Raw genomic sequence first — 23,101 nt, 5'->3', positions numbered from 1 at the left:
GAAGTGATTCTTTTCTTACCTTGACCCCTAATCAGAAGCACTGGAGCCTCTTTTCAGGCACAACAGATAACCCCTATGGGCTTGTAGACATTGCAGTACACTTATATTACCTGAACTAGAACTACTTGCTGCTGCAAAATGCTGAACACTATGGACATCAGAGAAGACAGTATAAATAGAGCACTCAGCAACTCACAGCAGCTTTTTTTTTAATGTTGAATTGACTGTGACCTTTATTACTTAAAACTGTTAGTGCAAAAGTGTCAGTCTTCATGGTCATGAATAAAAGTCCTGTTAGCTTCTGCATGATACCCTTCACCAGCTGAAAAGTTATACCTGCCCAAAAACTTTCAGGCACAGCTAATGTTCTAGTCAATGTTTTAGCAATCCATTTCACAAAAAAAAATTACTTAATAATGTTAATGGATTAGAGTTTTCTACAGTACCTTTTACAGAACCAACAGTTATGTAATACAAATTGTTAATAACTTCTTAGCATCTCTTTAGAGTCAGAAATGTGTTGAAGAGAAACTGACAGCTGAACAAAACATTTCAGTACATTGAAAGCATCTCAGCTAATATATCCAATATGGAGCAAGAAACAAAATCAAAACAAAGAAGTGTAGTAGTGACCTTACTCTAAAACCTTAAAAAACACAACAAAGATGTAAATTCCATTTATTCAATAGATTTTGAAGGTCACCTTTATATTGTACTTGTCAATACAAGCATTTAACTATCCTTTAAATAGTTGGACAACAGTCTAGTGTTAATTATGAGCTAAAAATATCTAAAGTCATTTATAAAGCTTCTCTTAGAGAAAGATAACTAACTACTAGATTTAAATCAATATTTTAGTTGTGACTTCTGGCACTAGCCCTTGAACTTTAGGAAATTATATTTCAATATTGTTCTATGGCAACATTTAAACTTCCTATTGTATTATGCACCAGTGTTAGTGTGTTCATAATCATTGATACTAGTGAGCACAGTGCTTATTTCTCAGGGGCTGTTCGCTCTCTCTATGTAACTGTGGTTTTGCAATTAAAGTCTATCCACTGCTGTATTAGCACCTGAATGTGCTAAGGGAGTAAAGTACTTACAGGATGCAAACAATTTAATCTGCAAATAGAAACTGTTGGACAAGTGAGTAAAATTTAAAAAAAAAAAAATTATCTTCTAAAATCAATATGATGTAAGGTTAACACAGAATTTTTTTGAGTTTTTTTTTTTTTTCCCCAAGAATCAGTTTGGCAAAAAAGTTGAAAAATGCTAGTACTGATAAACAAAATAATGTTGTATGAAGCCAAGACAAATTAATCAAAATTTTCACTAGCACTATCTAGCTTCTGTCTGAAAGCTCAGATCTGAATGACTGCAGGTCTGTTTCTGACACATGGTCACTCAGCACAGCTTCTGACCCTCTGGACTTATTACTACTTTTCACTAAGGAGACTAGCAGTGTTTCTGATGTTAGCTTTATGCTATTACACTAATTATTGAACGGAATTATGCACAGCTTATGCTTGTCCTTGCTCTCTTTCCTCTGATCCTTCCAAAGCATTTCAGAGTGACCAATGATGGAAAAAATTCCAATAAAATTTGCATAATAGAGCTGGAGAAAAGAGACCTAACAGCAGCTTGTAGAACTGCTAACCGTGAATCAGTCACAGGAATACTGATGCCATTTTAGTGAGATGGGATTTTCAGATGTTCATATTTCTGAACAGGCACAGTCCAGTACCATACGTATTACTCTGGAAAACACTCCATCTATTACAAGGGGCAAAAATGATCTTCTAAGCAACTTTGTATCCACTGCACATCTTTTGGGGTTATCTTACTTACAGATAAAAGAAACATTTTTAATTTTTTTATTACAACTGAGTTTGGCCATAGCACTTTGGTCTAGAATGATAAATAATGCACAAATGACACTACAGGATACATTTCTATAATCACTGTCTCAGCTGTCTCACACTGGGTATATAATGGATTTACAGTGTTTGAGCCTACTTGAGTCTTTTTGTATTGAAGCATTTTTGTGCTCCAGTTCTTTTTTCATGGATATGTTTTTGAGCTGATTGATTTCCTCATATGATGCTTTAAAAGACTCAGGCATGAGAACATGTAGTTCAGTGACAATACGAGCTGGCATTTTAGCACTTAGCTTACTCAGGAAATGTATTACTTGTAATCTGAATTGGTACATTTTAATCTAACCAAGCACATAATTCCTGTGTCTAATTTTCATGCAAGAGTGACTGAAATGTTCCTTCTTACATAATGTTGCTTCTGCAAAAACACCTCTGCCAAACTATGTTCAAGTGTTCTTTTTTTTTTCCCTTCACACCAGGTTTCAGTTGTATGAGAGACATAGGCCTCTTTTCTTTTTAGGATGATGCATGGATGAATAGATAACAGAGGAAAGGAGCAATTAACCTCACTGCATAAAACAAGTAGGTTTGCCCCCTTCAGCCTTAACAAGATTCTGTTTTGAGGAAAGTGCTTGATCGGTTCCATTATGTGCATGTAACATTCTAAAGATTAGTATGCTCTCAGAGATAAGAATGTCTCTAATCAAGGACGCCTTAATTCCTTTCCCATAGTCCCAGAATTCAGGTTCAGTCCACTGTGTTTTGCCATCAGTATCTTCAGAGGAAATGGTGAGGCAGAGAAATTGAAGACTCCATAAAGAGCAACATACAAAAATTTGAGATATGCTGCACAGTGTGACTGTACAACTTTTAGCTTGTTTTTACATGCATCCTGTCTGGGAACTGCTTTAATTTCAGCTGCACTTATTATTCCACAACAGCACCCTGAAGAAATCTACACCAGGACTAGAATTTAATTGAAACTATGGGAGTGAGTACAGAAGAAAAGGAGTATTGAAGTGTAAGACGAGTCAGACAATTTTTAGTTTCTAAATAGGCATTTTATAGACCAATATTCATAAATCTGATTACCTTGCACCTACAGTGGCTTTAAAGTACAAAATTAATCTCCAGCAATGTTTTAATACTTCCAAATTCTGTAATAAAACTGGCATTTGGACACAAAACACTAGCTAAATAATTTTAAATGTAATAATATGACCTACACAATTCATTGGACACAAATCATAGGTACACTAAACAGACTCTAAATACATTGGGCTTGCTCATCATGAGCTATTCCTTTATTTTATTTTTCTGAAGCCCTTATTGATCCCTATCTTCAGTGGCAGTGACTTCTAAATTATATACAAATTTTGTGAGCCTTTCCTTCAGTAACAGGAGGCAATCTGTATTTCCATGTGAAAATTTCTATACTACCCAAGACCCTTGCATTGTATTTAAATATACAGATATATTCTTTAAATTTAACCATTTAAAAATGGTTCACTAATGAGATCCTATAGGCAGAACATATACTTATTTATTTGAATCCTTTATTTACCACCAGATGATTAAGATGAACAGCATCACAGTTGAACAAACTTTAAAGTTTTTTGCATGCATGTCTTTTTTCTATTGGAAGGGTAAAGGAAATCAAGCATATTTGAAGTAAATCAATTATATTGTACTGATATTATATTATACAATTATATTATACAATTATATTATAAAATTATATTATACTGATATTGTAGTTTGACAAAATAATATGTTCAGCTACCTTTATATATAATTTTGTGGGAAGGCTAAGAAAACACAGTAGGATAGTTTGTAATTGGACATGTTACTTTTTCAGGAACATAAAAGTCAATCAAAGGATTTGAGATATCACTGCAGAACAGAAGGAACAAGGTGATTTTAAGTTATTCCTTGCTTTTTAAGTGAAATTAAGATTTTTAAGGCACTCCACAGTGGACTAAAGTCGTCAGTATTGGTTGCACTTGCTGATCATAGATCACTCTTAAGAACTTTTTGCAGGATTTGACTTATATTTTTTCCTAATCAAGTTCCACAGAACACTGTGACTGTTGTGTTCAATAGCATTTGCTGACATTTAATGCTTTTCTGCTTATATATCATCTGACAGTGCCAGAACTAACACCAATAAATAGGACTTCAGGGGAATTAAATCAAGAGACCAAGTTTATTTCCAGAAGAATAAGGAAACACTACTTTAATCTATTATTTTGTGGATTTCTATATGAAAGTGCTAAATAGAAGAGTTTTACCTTCTCTGCCTCAGGAAACCTGTTTATCTGAGATGACACCTTCTTTTTCAAAGTATCTGATCTATCATTGTATTACATACTCATAAAAGCAAGAAGCCTTTAATGTTTTAATGGTATGCAGAGAAACATTTAAAATTTCCAAGTATCTTATTTATCTGTTTCTATCTTTCTGCACTATTTAATTGATAATTAAAATTATTTGTACTGATTACTCAGTATTTGTTTCCCACTCTTTTGTACTAGAATATTTGGAAATAATTTAGATTGGCTTATACCTGCTGCTAATTGCAGATGACACTTAGTCATATTTTAGTCATAAAAGCAAGATTTATGAAGCCATTATCCGGGTTAAAAAAAATATGAGAAAATAAACCAGTGGTATTTCAAAGTCAAGCCTGGATTTGAGGATGTTCCTAACAGTGCTTCTTAGAGTGGCAGGTGCACGAAATGCTGTTTTGCCTAGCTTGGCCTTTTTTCAGAACTGAAGAATTCTGGGCCCAGACCAGAATTCAGTTGTGTACCCAAGATATCTCTGTACCTGTGTCCTGGACCAAAAAGTCTTGCTGTTACTAGGTAAATTCCCAGTTTTGACATCAGCAGCACAGTGTGAGTCTGCAGTAACACCCCAAACCCATTTCTTTTGCAACCTCAGTTCCACCCTACCTTACTCGACTGTCTGAATTTCCACACAACACTGACCAGAAAATGCCATTTTAAAGCTGCTTTCTATAATAAATTAACACTATGTAACCTTATGACAATTTCTTTTTTTTTTTTTTTTTTTCTTTTTGCAGTCACGGGACCAGAAATTAATTTACTATAGGATGAAAATTTGTCCAGGAAGTTTAGCATTTCAAAGCAGGAGGCAAAGACATCGAAGGATTAGTGGTGACTGAAATTAAGCAAGTTAAGATATTTTTCATTATAATATATAGTGGGTGAGACTACAGCAGTTTGCCTTGTAATAGAAACACAGACAAGGCTTATTAATTACAGGGTTAAAGGAAAATCTGGGAGGGTCATTAAAAACTAAATTTGTCTCCTCATGCTTTTAAAAGGTGTATCTTTTAAAGATGTATCTTGTAACCTTTTCTATTGAGGTTTAGATCAGCTAATGCAGACATCATTGATTTGCTTTATTTTTGAGACATCCATTAGCAACGACTGGCCTAGTGTTCTTGAAAACATGCATCTTTTCCTTCTAGAATGCATTTAATCATCCTCCTACAAAAACAAATCTGCCTTCTGCTCAGCACTATTGAATCAAACTGGTAACACACATCACTTTGTAACTGATGATACTTCATTATCATCAGGTTTCACAAACAGAGGCTGATTGTTATTTCCGGATCCACTGAAGGGTTATTACAGGGCATTTGGAAGTAACATATTAGTAGACAAGACACCATATTATTCCTTTTTTTTTTCCCAAACACCTCAGGATACATATAGGATACATGTGATTAAACTCATGGGTTTGGTTTTTTTCCCCCCTCAAATGGAAAACAAATAACAGGACAGAAACTCCTACCATTAGAGAAAAACTGAAAGGCATTTGGACATACTTCATTATTAACACAATGGTTAATAGGCACATAGATTCTTTAGGGATTTGCTGTGGCAGGGTATTTAAGCATATGTTTCATCTGAAAAATACCTCAATGAATCTCTGGATCTTTAAGTTAAGCAGGTATTTTAGTCACTTTCTGAGCCTGAGTTAAATAAATTACAGGAGAAACTGTTCGACAACTTACTAAGTAGACATCCAAAACTGAAGCATTATCATTTTCCATTTCCAGTGTGCTCTGTTCTGAAGTCAAATAGATGGCACTATCTTCCAAAGTGAATGTTGAACTTGAAGGTAACCCTTTACTGCAAAGAGAAGGGAGACTAAATCAACCAAAAATCAAAGCTACAGAGAGCTCAGTCATAGATGAAAATTTAAAGGTAAGTTTCTCTCTTAAACATAAAAATCTTCAAATACTTGAAAAAAAGGAATGTAAATGAACAAATATAAATGTTTTGGCAATGGCTAGATAACTGGAAGCTCATATTTGACTAATATACACAAACCACAGTTTCTATTTTTGCATTAACTGAAATTTTATCAGAAAGTAATGCTGTTCCTGAACTCCTATATTTATTTAAATAATGAAACTGTCACAGTAAATGTGACTTAATTTCATTAATTCCAAATTATGTTACTTCCACATTACACATGGCATAAATTTTGGCAGCCTTTCTTAATTCAAAATAGGGAAGAAAGATTTGGCAATTAGGCACAGTAACAGTGGACTTTTTTCATGCAGACACAGGACACTCGCAGCCAAAAGCTCAAGAGGAAAAGTGGGAGAAGAACAACAGTGTAATGGTACAGCTTTGCAAAGAAGTGGTGTTTACAGAACAGGTGCACTGTATTACTTCATTCATAGATTGATTCTTTTGTTCTCTGCTATTCAGAAGTAATGGTAAACTGCAAATGCATCTGTATAGAAATCCTGTTTTTTAAACACAGTTGGTCCACAAAGCTGAAACTCTGAAAGGTGTTTAAATTGAGCCAGGTGTCCATTATCTCCTGTCCCCTCCTAGCTGCCAGAAACTAAGCTCCAAGCTTGGAAAACTCAACTGTCAGTTGTGCAGAGACATATTTTAAAAGTTCTTACCTCTTTACAGACAAGGTGAAAAGCAAAAAATTCTGCATTGTAACTGGATGTGAAAACATAGTTACAACCATCAGTCCAGATATGACTAATTTCCCCCCTCTTTATGTTACTTTAAGTATATTTCAGATGGGGTATGACTTCAGAAAGGTCAAGGCTAGTATGTGAAATAGAAAACAGACTCAACTGCTCAACAAAATAATGGATTATCCATCACCCTTATGTCATACTGACATTAAGAGTCCAGCATTACATTCACCACATTACAATGATCCTTTCATTACACAGTGTATTAGGTATTATTTTCCAAGCAAGACTATTTCTTTTGTACTGAGGATGACCCAGGCCCCACTGACTTAGTAACACTATTCACACACCTGTAACTTGAATTCTGTAGAGCAGCATTTCAGCCACATCACTTTTATCCCAATGCCTTTTTTACCGAAGGAGGAAGAGCAGACAGGAAGGGGAAAAAGGGCTATTGACCAAAGCTAGACTATGTTTTACCATCTCCCACAAAATAAACTCTGGTGTGAAACACTTAGACAACATCGTTTCCTTCTAATACCTGCCTATATCATTAAGAAAATATCATCCTGTAAAAATAAGTGACATATATATTAGTCATTTGTCTAAAAATGTTTTTTGATGCTTCTTCAGAACTGCAGGTAGAAGCATTATGCTCTTTAGGCCAGGATTCTTTGATCTGCTTTTCTGCTAGTTTCTTGCTCATTGCTTGACACAGTATTTTTGCTCCAACAAAGCATAATGTGTAAGAAAATTAAAGTAAATTGTTCATTTCATTAGTACCCCTGAACAATTTTAGACATTATGCATTAGTATGAAGATGTTGTTAACTACTACAGCTGTAATAGTATTATAGGAAGAAAGAAAATGATTGTACAAATGACTTTAAAGCACAAAGAGTTTTTCAGATACAACAAAATATAGGTTCTCTCAGCACATCAATGAGATTTACAAATGACAGGCTTTTTTTTTCCAATAACTGGGTTAAAACTTACAGATAACATGGAACTTTCTACATAACAGAGTAAAAACAAAAAAATCCTGTAATTATTCTCTTAACAGCAATAAACATGCTGTCAGCAGCTGGTAACTGAAAGGTCAAATTTCTGCAAATTTCTGATATAAGCATCATCACAGCTGTGCTTACTGCCAGTTTTAATGGAGTCTTCTGGTAAGGCTAAGACAAATTGGTGGGGGTGGGAGACACAGGATAGAGCAAGCAAAACCCCTGTATATACAGTGTATCAGAAAGAACACTTCAGTGGAACAAAGTTTAAGTACAGTTTTAACAGTGCACTGAGTTCTCATCCTTAATTCTTAGGTTTAAAAAGAAAGAAAAGCCAAGCAAAAAGAAAAACCATTTTTACAGGTACCTTCTTCAATTCAGTAATGACCAGCCACAATGAGCGTGCTCAACTGTACCTGCCTAAAGCATTCTGTTTTATCTTTCTTTGAGCCAAAATGACATATTGCTTCAATCAAAGTCAAATTTTTTTCCCATAGGGATTCCCCCACTGTCTCAGTGTATCATAGTATATAGTATGTATATACTATAGTACATAGTATTATGGTATAGTACATACTACATATGATAGTTCATAGTATTTAAGCATTCATTTTTCCTCCACCTAAATTCTTGTTATTATGAAGCTTGCATTAATTTAATCCACTTTGAATCAGATTCAGAGAAATTTGTCCAAGCTTCAGAAGCTAATGGTGGTGGGTGGACAAGCAGAACATTTAAACTTAACACACAAAAGTTTGTTTACACAGAAGACCAGACTGGCAAAAGGGTCAACTCATATTCCTTACAACAGGAAAACTAATACCTACAAATCCCTTTCACTGATAAAACAGCAGAAGATTTTACTTTTATTATCTAAGCTCTCCTTTTATGATCAGGTGATCCATCTGGTGGATGAGAGGAAGGCTGTGGATGTGTCTATCTGGACTTCAGCAAAGCCTTTGACACCATCTCCCATAATATACTCCTGGAAAAACTGCAGCCCATGGCTTGGACAGGGGGACTCTGTGCTGGGTTAGGAACTGGCTGGAGGGTTGGGCCAAGAGGCTGGTGGTGGAAGGTGCTGCTTCAAGTTGGCTGCCGGTCACCAGTGGTGTCTCCCAGGGATCAGTGTTGGGCCCAGTCCTGTTTAACATCTTCATCGATGATTTAAATGAGGGGATTGAGTCCACCATTAGTAAATTTGCAGATGACACCAAGTTAGGAGGGAGTGTCGATCAGCTGGAAGGCAGGAGGGCTCTGCAGAGGGACCTGAATAGGCTGCTGGGTCCTGCACTTTGGCCACAACAACCCCTGCAGCGCTACAGGCTGGGCACAGAGTGGCTGGAGAGCAGCCAGGTGGAAAGGGACCTGGGGGTGCTGACTGACAGGAAGCTGAACATGAGCCAGCAGTGTGGCCAGGTGGCCAAGAAGGCCAATGGCATCCTGGCCTGGATCAGGAACAGTGTGGCCAGCAGGAGCAGGGAAGCGATGCTTTCCCTGTGCTCAGCGCTGGTGAGGCCACCCCTGGAGTGCTGTGTCCAGTTCTGGGCCCCTCAGTTCAGGAAAGACATTGAGGTGCTGGAGCAGATCCAGAGAAGAGCAACCAGGCTGGTGAAGGGACTTGAGCACAAGTCCTATGAGGAGAGGCTGAGGGAGCTGGGGTTGTTTAGCCTGGAGAAGAGGAGGCTGAGGGGAGACCTCATCACTCTCTACAACTCCCTGAAAGGAGGTTGTGGCCAAGTGGGAGTTGGTCTCTTCTCCCAGGCAATCAGCAGTAGGACAAGAAAGCATGGGCTTAAGCTCTGTCAGGAGAGATTTAGGTTGGATAATAGGAAGAAATTCTTTACAGAGAGAGTGATCAGGCATTGGAATGGCCTGCCCAGAGAGGTGGTGGATTCACCATCCCTGGAGGTTTTTAAGACAAGGTTGGATGTGGCACTGAGTGCCGTGATCTAGTAATCACAGTGGGGTTGGATCAAGGGTTGGACTTGATCTCGGAGGTCTCTTCCAACCCAGTTAATTCTTTGATTCTATGATTCTTTGAAAAGCTTGTTTGATAAAATGTCAAGTCATGGGACATTTCATCTCAAAGTTTGGATGTCTCAGGAAGTTTGACTGTATAAGAGGAAAAAAAAACCCACAACCTCTCAAAGCCTTCCAAAATTTCAAGTGGTCTCCACTGAAAAATAGCAACACAAAGGTAAGGGAAGCAAAAAAATTGAAAATATACAGATAAGCAGGAAGAAGAAGAAAGATGTGCTACATACACATCTTACAGAAAGGAGGTATGTAATGCATAAAGAGAAACAAGAATTAGATTTCATATAAACTATTCTCTTAGGCTCAAATGTATCAGAGGAATTCAGCAGTCCTCCTTATATAGCCCACAGTATCTTGTCATTGCTCTAAATACAGAGAGATTAAATACCCCTTTATGCATCATGGGATTTTGTTTGGATATGGGACTGGAAGACATGACACCTGCTGAAAAATATATTGCAAAGAGACTTTCTGTATTCTTGAAATATTTAAAACATGAGTTTTAAAACATTTAAGGTTTAAAAAAATTTTAAGCATTTTGAAACAAGTTTGGAACATTCCCAGGAGCACCAATAAAGCCATTAATCTTCAGCTCTCTGCAATTCTGAAAGCAATGTCAAGTGAGACAAGAATCCTACTGCTTAGATCATTCAGATTTGTAATCTTTAATTTAATTCATCAGTACTTATTAGGAAAACTTTTCCTGGAAAGGGGAAAAAATCTGTTATCACTTCCGCTATAAAAATAATCTGTAATATAATAGTAAGTGTTACATTTCCTAAGATAAAACAAATAAACCCTTTTAAAAAAGTGGTTTGGGAGTAAAATTAAATTTTCTAGCGGCAAACAGACCTTTTAGATACTAAAGTGTCTCTGCACCAAACATAAACCTACTTGAGGAGTGGAAAATCTCTGAAAATTTTAATAGAAGCAATAAACGGTCAATTCTGTTCTCTTACTAAATGATTACTTGACATTGCTTATGACAGAACCACTTGACTGAGAAGCAGCTTCATGGAACGGAAACCAGCTGTCTTCTGACAAACATGAAAGCATACATTTGCTGAGTAACACACCATGTTTCTCCTTTTTTTTCCTTTTTCCTTCCCTTTTTTAGATCAAGTTCTTTTTGTGCTGAAAAAAACTGCTGTTTTCCCTTCCTCACTACTCTTTCACTCATACTTTTACTATCTTCTTCTTCAAGCTGCTTGGATAGTGCCTCAAGTTTCCTCTAACTTTTCAAGGATTGAGGAATAATTTGGTGAAAAATAATCAGCTTGCAGCCTGAAAAAACACTGTATGTTTATGACTGCTGCTGTTTCTCTTTCTCACTGTAATCACAAGTCCCCAAATGCTGCTCAGCATTATCTACCAATTAGTTATGTTAGTTCTAATCTGTACCAAGACAGGTCTACAAAAACACTCTTCACAAGATACAGCCTCAGGAATCGGCCCTGGCTCAGTAAGTCACCTCTGACTGCTCAACCTCAATGGCGGCAGCAGTTCCTCCCTTTCTAGAATGAGAGCTGAGCACCCTCAAGGAGAGACGGTGCTGATCTCCTTTCTTATGTTAAGGGCCATTTCCCTCTCCTCAGGGAAGGATTACATTGATGGATGATAGAAATAGAGGATAATTCTGAAAAAAAAAAAAAATAAAATATGGTGTGTACTTAAGGTATCCAAAAGATTACTGCTCTCTTTTTAATAAGGCAAATTACAGCATCTGTTTTCTGACTGGTATGGGCACACACTGCTCATTAGCATTAACAGGAGTCAAGGAGCTGTACAAATATCATGTTATTACTATGAACACAGGATTATCTCCCCTTATTACCCTAAACCAAAAAACTTCTGACAAGTCACAGGCAAATTCGTGTACTCTCTACTTTGTACTAGGTCACTTTGAAGGATGAGGAAAAAGCCAGATGAAGATGCCAAACTGTAATTCTATTATATAATAAAGCAGAATGTCATAGTCAATTACATATTCAAATATTGAAAGCAGGCTCACATTTGTAAACAATTTTTTAATTAAGGCTTTGTTTCAAAGACTGCTTCAAGCTTTCTGTTTATCAGAAAAAAATGGCAAAAATGACTAGTCCTGCATCACACAATTTTCCAATGTTCAAAAGCAGAACTCCAGCAAGAAATACCTCATATATCTACAATTCAGTGCATCATTGCAGCATGGATTTTTTGGTGTTTTTGTTTCCCTGCTAGCTTTTCTCATGGGAGGACTGAAGTTCCTCCAGTGAATCATAAAAACATAACTAAAAAACTTCAAATGGATACATTATTTAGTGCCCAGAAGGAAGGACCTTCCTGCACTGACACAGGAAGAAGTGGTGGGTACAAAACTGCAAGTGCCCAGGCTCATCTTGTGGAAATCAGTTCAATATTGAGCATGCCTACTAGCTTTCTTAACTCCTAAAAGAAAGCCACTAGCTATGACAGGGAAGCTAATCCTCATGAATTGCAAACTGCTATTGTGACATGCACCACTACTTGATGAGGAGAAAGAACTGCCACCAAGCCCGAGCTGAAGAGAGCACACTTAGACCAGCAAAGCTGTTAGTCGGTAAATGCCCGTGGCAGATCTGCTGGCTATAGAGTACGATGTTTTGACAGAAGATATGGATAGAGCCACACATCTGTGAGTGGTGGTGTAAGGTCTGCTGTGTTAGAGAACACCTCCTCTTGTACTGGTGAATTAAAAGCATGCATACCTGGACTGCAGGCACTACAGTTACAATCTGACTTTGTAAGGTAAGGATGCATATCATAATCACATAGCTGGCAACGTGTACTACATTAGAGGCTCTTCCATTGATTGAATCACAACTGGAAAGTAAACAAGTCCAAACATACAATCAAAGTGTAGACCTGCTAAAAACTTTATTTATTTTAGAATTATTTTGAAATATCTTTACAGAAAATATCATGGACTTACTCGTAGCTTTTCTCTACAGTTAATTTATGGACAATATTTGAAATGTTTTATTTGCAGTAAATCTGAACTCTTTATTCAGAGAACTCTGCAGTTCTCTTTTCCTGACTGATGTTAATACAAACCAGCTCTGTAGTTTTATTTTATACTTAAAACAAATAAAATCCCCCAGTACTCTATAACTTTATTTCTATCAAAGAAAAAACTTGGTAAAAGATCATGGAATGCTGAAATCCTACAGCTAACTTTTGACAGAAGTTAAACTGAACAAGATCCATTTCTTCTAATGCTTATTCATTAGTAGTTTTATTTCCTAAAGCTTATGTACAGGCATTTTGGTTCTGTAATTAAAATTTCATCTTTGTTACACCCCTAAACAACACCTCATTTCAAATTTCATGGAAAATGCCCTATGGAAAATGCCACATCAGTGAGATTTATTTCAACTTAATGAAAGTGGAAGCTGTAATTATCACTTTAATCAAGTAATGGAGCAAGTCATTTTCCTTTTTATGAAAATGCAGTTGGTAAATATTTAATAGGAGGTAAAATCCTACTGCCTCAAGATTGCTTTTAATATCACTTTTGATCTTTTTGGATAAAATGCAGTTTAAAGTAAACAACTACATCTTGGCAAATGAGTAATTTTATCAAATTTATACACTGAGTAGTTCAGGATTCCAAATTGTTCAACACAAAATTCGAGATACTGGAGTTCACAGTGGCAACCCTTCTTGATAAAAACAGGCAAAGCAATGGCTGTTCTGCAGTACAACACACAGTAATGAGATCCACAAGCAGGCAAGATGACAAAACACAGCACACCTCAGGTGCACAAGGGAACATACAGGCACATGCAGAGACAATCTCCCAGCAGGACTTACTGGCTTAAGCATTGGTATTGGACAGTCATGGCGGAAGCAGATTCAAACACAACTCACATCACATTCAAGCTAGCTTACAAGCATCTGCACAACTTTTTTTGAGACTTTCCTGGTTTTACCCTTCCTGGATTAAAATCAGACAGGCTCTAATCACACCCATGGATAAAGTTTCATAGAAATTTAGTTCAGAAAATGGTTCTTCTGGAGGAATTTAAAGCAGACCATTCAGCACCATTCAGAAAGAACAACTTGAAAGAAATTCTCTTTAATCACATTTTTGGAAGCTGTTTTAGGCTACAGCCAAGTCACAAGAAGTACTTCCTACACTGACCTTAATGTAGTTTGGTTTATGGTTCAGATTAAGGCCTAAGCAAGTTTTTAATATCCTGTTTAGCTTTGGAACATGATATAAAATTCATATATCATTTTTTGCTGTGCTCATGTTTTCTATTTTGTTACCCTTCCAAATACAATACATATAATAACAAACAAATACATAATAAATCCTACAAGTTTGTGGCCCTCCTCGTTCACTGGATAGGTTCAAGACTGGCCTACAGAGATGCTTGTCTCCTCTGTTTCTTTTCTTTTGAAGGCCCCCCCCCTTCCACTGAACACATTGTCAGATATTTAACAGTGGGGTATTCTCTACCACATATAGAGCCTTTACCTGCTAGAATAGAGCGTAGGTCGCTCACGTTGATAGTGCTCATCTACATCCAAGGAAGAAGAAGAAACTGTGGTTGCCAAGGAAGCTGCTTCAAACAGAGATGGAGTGCTTGGCACTAGATCTGGATGGTGGTGTGAACCTAGTGCTGCTTACAAAGAAATAAAGAACAACATTAACAACTTTCATTTCAATTTGAATCCAAAAATCTTGATGCAAGCATATGGAATCCCATAGTGCTCTCGCCAGTTTCTTGAAGATTCTTGAATTGATGAGATAGTAATATTTATGTACCCACACCCACAATCTTTTGTGTTAAAGGGTGAATTTCAGCTGCTAACCAGTACATTCAGCAAAATCCAGAGCAACTCAAAGATCAAATATCAAACAGAGGTATAAGTATCTAATGAATTTTTCTAAGTTCTGGGACGGTTCCCATGCTACCAGGGCTCATTTATCAGATTGGTATCACATTGTTTACGCTGTTGATTTGAAAGACAGTACCTTCTTCATCAAGGCTAGCATAGCTTTGTCCTTCAGCAAGAATGCCACGCTTTTCATCCTTCCACTCCTGGCTAACTGCACACACTTCTTCTTGTGATGCTGCCTTTAGGGCTGTGATGGAATTGCACCGTTTCTTTGAAGGTGAAGACTTTAAGGCTGCATTACCAAATGAACAGAGGTATTGAGTTATGTCATCTTACATCCCTGCACATTTTTAACAGCATATAGAAAAGTAAGCCATCTATAAAAGCTAGTTTCTGAATATAGATGAGAACATGCCCAGATAAAAACCCACTTAGCAAACATTATATTAAAACCACAGCAAAAGGCATTGTTACTTCTCACTTTTGTATTTTTCTGGGATTTTTTACATCTCATTATAGGACAATAAAAGTCAAGTCACTGACATCACTAAGTTAAATAACTTCTATGAAGTATCAGCCCATGTAATCACAGGCAGAATGATACAGAAAAAAAGGAACACAGGAAAATTGAAAACACATTTAGAGTATTCTGAAAAGTTACATCATTTCCTTGAGCTGTGAACTACTGCTGTATAATGAAACTGTAGAATTTTCTCTTCAGACACTTGTCAAATAACTTCTTTGGGCTCAGTAAACATTTCCAAAACATGTACACTCAGGTATTACCATCTCCTTTAAGCCCTGTACTAGGGACTGCCTACTTAATGTTTTGAATTAAACTCCTGGAACAGACCACTTGTAGTTCTTCTCCAGAAGTATGCCAGCTTTTTTTTTTTTTAATGTTTTTCAGCTCTTGGCTGCTGACCTCCATGGGTTTGCTGCAAGGTTACTTCAGATGCACTGTAACACTTTATACTGTGCTTTACTAGAAGTTAAAATTAAAAGCACCAAGGCCTCTTGGCTAAAGACTGAAGAAAAAATCAGATGCATAGTTTCAGGACACTGTTAAAAAACAGCGTAGTAGATAGCTGCTGAGCTAGTCTGCCCAAGGCTGAATTGGCTTATTAAGTTTTTCTTGTTATTTAAGCAGGGTTGTTCTGTGCACTAGAGGAAAAAACACAGATTCAGAATAGGGTTTAAGTGTTTAAACTGAAATGTCAGACTCAAACTTTAGAAATAATGTTCCTGAAGGCAGGAACACTCCCAAATCTTTATTTTATAAAAGAATGATCATGCATTTGAACCATTAATATATACAAGGGTAGATTAATAGCCCTGTATGCAGAGCAGATCAATAAGAGTGGGATATTAAGACAGGTTAATAGCCTGAAAAATGAGACAGATAAATTAAGAGAGAAAATTAGGCATGATATCCTCTAATTGTACATTTAGCTTTCAAATACAGAACAGATTGTGTCTTGTGCTGAAAAAAATCTAGCAGTCAGAATTAGACAGAACTAGGAAAAAAAAAGACTCAAATGTTGAGGAAACATATACAGCATTTATTTTGTCAAACAGACAGAAGTACCAAGTAGTAAGGAGTAGATACTTCTTACTCTTTATCAATGCAGAGGAATTGCTTTGAGCATTGTCTCAGACAACACAGCTCCTACCAATTCTCTGGCAAAATTATTCTCTTATTTAAAGAGGACCGAGTCTCAGGAGGCTCTGTCCTCATTTCAGCTGAATTTTGTTCCATATTTTTTATATCACGTCAGATTCTTTTATTTTCATATTAATAAGTCTTTTCTGAAGGATTTAACATTTAAACCTTTAATCCTTAATTTATGATAGTCATTCTTGTAGTCATTCTTTTTCCCTTAAATCTCATTTAGTTCTAGCATTCATTTGTGTTTTGTTCTCCCTCTATCCACATAGACTTGTTTCTCATGCTAGATAACTAATGAAAAACTTAAGGGACCAGTATAATACTGGTCAAACTATTTGAAAAACACCTTCTATCAGTTTAATACAATATCATATGCTCAATATTCCTCTTGTAGTATTTAAGCCAAGTGTCCATTCCATATTTTGACATTCAATTCTAAAGAAAATACAGTTCCATGAGCAGGATTATGGATCTGCTTACCAGGATTCATTTTAAAATACAAGTTCCTCTATAAACTAGATAGTTCTAGCCCATCAGTTTATATTTATTTGTCAAGTACTCTGCTTCATAAAAAAACTTAAAAGGCTGAAAACACTCTTTGCTAGAGGGTAGGTAGGAACAGCCCTTATTAGAAAGAAAGACAAAAGAAGGTGTAATTTCAGCACCACTTCTACAGGTTTAAAAATAATCTGGTAGTTAAGCAGTAAGTTAGTATGTATGCACGGTATTTAAAACATATGATCTGTATGTCTTACTGTAAGGTAAACCTCAGTGCTCACATAATCAGAACAGCTTTTCCCCAAAGAACAGCCTGGATCACATCAAATCTCATTTTTGCCTTGCCAGTATATTTGTTACATCTTCTCTAAAGCCTTCCCTACTGAAAACATCCTGAGTTCATCTCCACAGTTGTCATAGAATGGCTTATGTTGGAAGGGATCTTAAAGATCATCTAGTTCCAACCCCATTGACACAGGCAGGGACACTTTCCATTAGACCACATTGCTCAGAGCCTCATCCAGCTTGACCATGAACAATTCCAGGGATAGACCATCTCCAGTTTCTTTGGGCAACCTATTCCAGTGCCTCACCACCCTCACTGTAAAGAACTTCTTCCAAATATCTAATCTAAATCTACCCTCCTTCAGCTTAATGCCATCCTCTCTTGCCCTGCCACTACATGGTCTCGTAAAAAGTCCCTCTTCAGGCTTCTTGTAAGTCTCCTTTAGGTACTGGAATGCTGCTACAAGGTCCCCCTGAGCTTTCTCTTCTCTGGACTGAACAATGCCTAGCTTGATTTTACAGGAGAAGTGCTCCACCCTTCTAATCATCTTGGTGGCCTCCTCTGGACTCACCCAAACAGGTCCATGTCCTTCCTGTTCTTGGGAACCCCAGAGCTGGATGCAGCACCCCAGGTGGGTCTCACCAGAGCAGAGCAGAGGGGCAGAAACACCTTCCTCAACCTGCCGGCCACACTGCTTTTGGTGCAGCCCAGCATACAAGTGGCTTTCTGGGTTGCAGGTGCACACTGCCAGGTCATGTCCAGCCTCTCATCCACCAGCACCTTCAAGTCCTTCTCAGCAGGGCTGCTCTCAATCTGTTCATCCCCCAGGCTGTATTGATAAAGAAGGTTGCCCTGATCCAGTGCAGCACCTTGCAGCTGGCTTTGCTGAACCTCATGAGGTTTCCATGGGTACACTTCTCAAGCTTTTCAGGGCCTCTTTCGTCCCTCATCACCATCCTTCTCTGCACTTGAAATGCTTCAGACTGAAATTCTTTTCAGTAGCACTATCAACTCACAGAGAAATTATCCATCAATTCATTAATATTTATAAGACTCCTCAAAAGACTTATTTTCCTAAAAAGCAGTTATAACATATCATGCATATAGGGAATCACTGTTTAGGGTTAATTCAGATTCTCTCTTTTTCTTCTAAAGATTCCTTCACTTTACTTAAAATATCTTAATTTTTTTTAGTACAGCTACTCTCAGCTCTCTTCTTTCATCTGTCTGTTCTTTTTCTTATTTAGTATTTCACAAAATATTTATCACATACACTTCTGCTTTCTTGCTGCACTATAGTTTTCTCTCTTCTTTCTTGTGCTTTTAGATAAAATCATGTATGCTATTGTATTCTGCCATGTCTCTAACATTGTTTTTCATAGACAGAGTGAGAGTTTCACAAATTCAACTGATCTTTAGAAAAATTTTATTATCTTTAGGCAACATGCAGAGCAACAAAGGCCAGTACAGCCTGAAAAATACTGACTTCCAGGGGTAAAAATTTAAGTGAAAAGAAAACCTGATCTGAACTTTTGATGGAAGAAGTCTGTATCAAGGTGAGTCTCTGAACTTTGATTTTTTAAATTTTTATTTTTGCAGTAAGAATACACTTATCACACCCAGAGGTACTACAATTCAAGATAGATATGAACATGTGATCTTATGTTCAAGATGTGTATTCTTGAATTTAGGTAATTTGAAAATAGGTAATTTTCCCCTGTTAATTATCAAAGTCAGGCTAAATGCAGCAAGTTCGAAAATAAATCTGTTCCTGAGTGCTTGAAAATTCTGTTGGTTTGCTTTGTAGTTGTACCTAGATTACGATAAAATATCCCTACTGCTCACTCCATGGGGATAAGACAACATTAATTTGTTTGTTTTAGTTTGGAATCAAGAAACAATATGTGATAGCTATTTCTCCAATATTTTTCCCAAACTCTAACTTCATATGCCTACATGGTAGGCAGTGTTTGGACTCTTAAAAAGTTGCAGTGCACTGGTTTTGGCTGGGACAGAGTTAATTTCCTTCACAGTGGCTCTGTGGTGCTGTGTCTTGGACCTGTGAAAAACCAGTATTAGTAGCACATGAAGGTTTTAATTATTGCTGAGCAGTGCTAGTACCTCACACTGCCTTGCCAGCGAAGAAATGGATGCGCACAAGAAGTTGCAAGGGGACACAGCCATGACAGCTGACCACAGGAATATCTCAGACCATATGGCATCAGGCTGAGCAATGTAAGATGGGATAAACAGGAGAAAGGGGTAAACATTTGTGATTAAGGCATTTGTCTTCCTAACTCACTGTTACATGTGATGAAGCCTGGCTTTCCCAGAGATGGCTGAACACCTGCCTGACCACGAGAGTGGATGAATTCCTGAATTTAATTTGTTTTCACATACAGCTTTTGTTTTCCCTATTATACTATCTTTATCTCAGTATTCTCACTTTTTAACATTCCAATTCTCTTTCCCTCCAGCTAGGATGAGTGATTGCCTATTTGGGGCTCAGCTGCCCATTGGGTTTAAAACACAACATACAAGAACTCACCTGCATAGGATTAGTTTTCCCTCCATTCCCAATGCCTAAAGAGGATCTATGGTTTCAGGGTCTACTTTAAGTTATAGAAATCAATTAATCTTGTTTGAGAGAAGTGACAATCAATAGTTAATTTACTGCTGCAAGACTTAGACTTAAGCTTTGGGACAACTCTTGGTAGAAATGTCCCTCGTAACAATGGTGGGTTTCTCTTTGCTTTTTTTTTCCTTCTCCCCTGTGTACTGGTTTTGAATGGCAAGGTTTTGTAGGTGAAGCAGGGGACTGGCTTCTGTGAGAAGCTACCAGAAGGTTTCCCCATATCTGATACAGCAAATGCCAGCTGGCTCCAAGAGGGACCTGCCAGTGGCCAAAGCTGAGCCCATCAGTGGGAGTAGTAGCATCTCTGGGATAGTGTATTTAAGGTGCAGGGGATGTATGTGTACAGCTGGAGGAGAGAAGTGAGAATACGTGAGAGCAACAACTCTGCAGACACCTAGGTCAGTGCAGAAAAAGGGGAAGGAAGTGTTTCAGGCACTGGAGCAGAGATTCCCCTGCAGCCCATGGTGCAGACCATGGTGAGTCAGCTGTCCCCCTGCAACCCATGGAGGTCCATTGTGGAGCAAAGATCCCCCTGCAGCCCATACTGGAGCAGGTGGATGCCTGAAGGATGCTATGACCCCATGGACAGAAGCCCATGCTGAAGCAGGCTCCCGGCAGGACCTGTGGTCCTGAGGAGAAAGGAGCCCATACTGGAGAAGGTTTGCTGGCAGGACTTGTGAACCCATGTGGGACCCACATTAGAGCAGTGGGTGAAGAACTTCAGTCATTGCAGGACTAACACTGACAAAGCTTGTGCCACTTAGGGGGGAGAGGAAGAGAATTCTGGAGTCAAATTCAACCTGGGAAGAAGTGAGGAAGGGGGAGTTGTTTTTAAGATTGGGGTTTTCTTCTTATTACTCTACTCAGAGTTGAGTAGTAATAAATTAATTTCCCTGAGTTGAGTTAGTTTTGCCTGTGACAGTAACTGGTAAGCGATTTCCCCCTGTCCCTATTTGGACCCACAAGCCTTTTGTTATATTTTTTCCCCCCTGCCCATTTGAGGAGGGGGAGTGGTAGAGTGGCTTGGTGGTCACCTGGCATCCAGCCTACACTACCCTGTAAGTAGGTAACAGTCATATGTATCTTATTCTTGGGAATCAATTAAAAGATGAAGGAAGGAGAAATGGAGGGGAAAACTAGAAATGGTTGATAGTGGTGAAGACAAGAGATTTTATTAATTTCAACTTTGGATAGTTCTTCCTTCATAAAACACAAAAAATGCACATAAAAGGGAAGAAAATTTAATTTTTCAAACATGCTGGCAGGGCATGTAAAAAATCTGTACTTCTGCAAGTTAAATAAATTAAAATCAATGTGGGTATTCCTACAAATACCAGATACAGGATTGGACATATCATTAGATCATAAAACTTATTTATCTTTATATCAGTGCTAATATATACAAACCTCTTATACCTTCAGATGCCCCAGATGTGACAAAAAATACATAACAAATGATCCTCTGTAATTTTACTATTAGAGTATAATCTAAATTGACAGAAATTTCGTTTCTTCACTGGAGCTACGAAAATGCTACATGATGTTGAAGAAAGGTTTGTTTCATTGCCAAGGCAGGAGTTTTATATAGTAATAATAATAAAAATATTTTAAGGAGTAAAAATATTTTAAAAAGTAAAAACTTTCTTACCTTGGACTTTCTTGAAAACTCTTGTGCTCATAAACTTTAAAAATCTGTCTGCATAAAAACCTGGTCGGTGAACTGAAACAGTGTCCTATGAGATTGAAAAAGGTCTCAGTCACATTTTCCATAAGTAAATCACAAGCAAAGTGTCAAGAAAGCTGGACATCTCAGGTGAACTGTATTATACACTTCAGGCATACTCAAAACTAGTGAATCATAACAGTTCTTCCCTTTTAAAGGCTGATTCTTCAAGGACTTTTTTTTAGGCATTTAATTTATGAAATCAGAAGTTATGAATTATACAGCTATGTCCTGCAAAATCTTCCAAGTATTTGAAATGTGTTTTTTCACACGATGTGTATTTTTCAGTTACAGATCCATCAATGTCCTGCTAAGTGGCTGGTCTTGTGTAAGTTATAATGACAAGCTAATCATATTAGTTGTTTTTTGAAAGCTCAACAAATAAAATCAGAACATGTATTGGAAAGATTTCAGCAACAGCCCAAACCACATGGGGATGTTAGAATACAAATGTACCAGAGCTAGCTTTTTCCTGGTTAATATAAGTCAAAGTTCCATTAGCTAAAATATTAGCAGTTTAAAAAAGCAATGAAATCTAGTTACCCCATCATAAACAAGAGCTTTCCAAGAATGTTCCAGCTTCTTCATTAACCTAAGCAAGTAAAAACAAAATCAGAACTGCTTTATAAAATTTTCACATCTATAAGTCATTTCAGAATAGCTTATTCAATGAAAACTTGAAATTCAACTTACCTATAAGACTGGAGGATATCAATAATACCCATAAATAGAAGCAGCTTTTCTCCTTTATGGTTTTTTGCAGGAATACCTCCCATTCTAAGAGAAATAGAAAAAAACTTTAGTTAGATTATATATTAATTATGTAAATTATGAATTAATTTGCTTTTCCAAAAGTTCTTTACAGACAGATCAGTGACAGAAAAAGCAACAGTATCAAGCTAAGTATCCTAACTACATGAGCCTCCTGTTAGTCCAGGGTATTTAGCCAGCCATGACAAGACGTTCATCCTAAGACTCTCTCTTCCTACTCCACTACCTAGAAAGAAGGTTCCATTGTTTTAGAACCAGAAATCCAATTTTCAGTTTGTCAGCTTCTGTTCACATTCATGACCCACTGCAAAACCAGAAGTAAAAGTGACTGAGGATGCAGCTCATGCAGTACCTCTGAATAATTTTGAACAGTTTGAGAAACAAAATCCTGAAGCAGCTATCAAAGACATAGTTGAGAGTATTTTCCCCATTCTGGCACTAAAGCAACAAGAGAGGCCTGGTTACCAACTACTCAACCTTCTCTTTTTTTTTGGAGTAGGGGGTTGTTGTTGGTGGGGAGTAGGGGAGAGGAAAACACATTTTTTATTATTCTAGGCATAAAGGAAACCTTGTAAAAACCAGTGAAGTTTAAATTACTGTAAAATCCCATTACCATGAACTCCAGCTCAATCAACTGATCAGACATTCAGAAGTGTTAAATGGTTAACTAAATGATATTCTGTCAGGTTTTCCTAAAAATTATGACTAGAAATTAAACACAGTGCTAGCAGGATTTATTGCTGCTGGGTATC

At 37.2% G+C, this 23,101-nt stretch overlaps 1 protein-coding gene across 5 annotated transcripts in view; it reads right to left on the bottom strand.

Annotated features, from left to right (window-relative positions):
- Positions 1-23,101, bottom strand: part of PIP5K1B (phosphatidylinositol-4-phosphate 5-kinase type 1 beta) — a 102,740-nt gene that overhangs the window by 2,572 nt on the left and 77,067 nt on the right. For 4 of the 5 annotated variants that reach the window (XR_007630609.1, XR_007630611.1, XM_050329748.1 and 1 more), the window contains exons 9-14: positions 22,272-22,355; positions 22,122-22,170; positions 21,504-21,588; positions 14,904-15,059; positions 14,403-14,550; positions 5,923-6,040 (exon numbers count right to left, since the gene is read on the bottom strand). Coding sequence is in view for 3 of the 5 variants with exons in the window: in XM_050329748.1 (XP_050185705.1) it covers positions 5,923-6,040; positions 14,403-14,550; positions 14,904-15,059; positions 21,504-21,588; positions 22,122-22,170; positions 22,272-22,355 (640 nt within the window). In the remaining 2 variants the exon portion in view is untranslated. The remainder of the gene's footprint in view (positions 1-5,922; positions 6,041-14,402; positions 14,551-14,903; positions 15,060-21,503; positions 21,589-22,121; positions 22,171-22,271; positions 22,356-23,101) is intronic. The other variant, XM_050329749.1, reaches the window with a different exon arrangement.

Source organism: Myiozetetes cayanensis, unplaced genomic scaffold, assembly GCF_022539395.1.
Source record: "Myiozetetes cayanensis isolate MyiCay16 unplaced genomic scaffold, myiCay2020 scf4, whole genome shotgun sequence".
NCBI classification, from domain to species: Eukaryota; Metazoa; Chordata; class Aves; order Passeriformes; family Tyrannidae; genus Myiozetetes; species Myiozetetes cayanensis.
The sequence above is the reverse complement of the archived record's forward strand: the minus strand, read 5'-3'. Positions and strand labels throughout refer to the sequence as shown.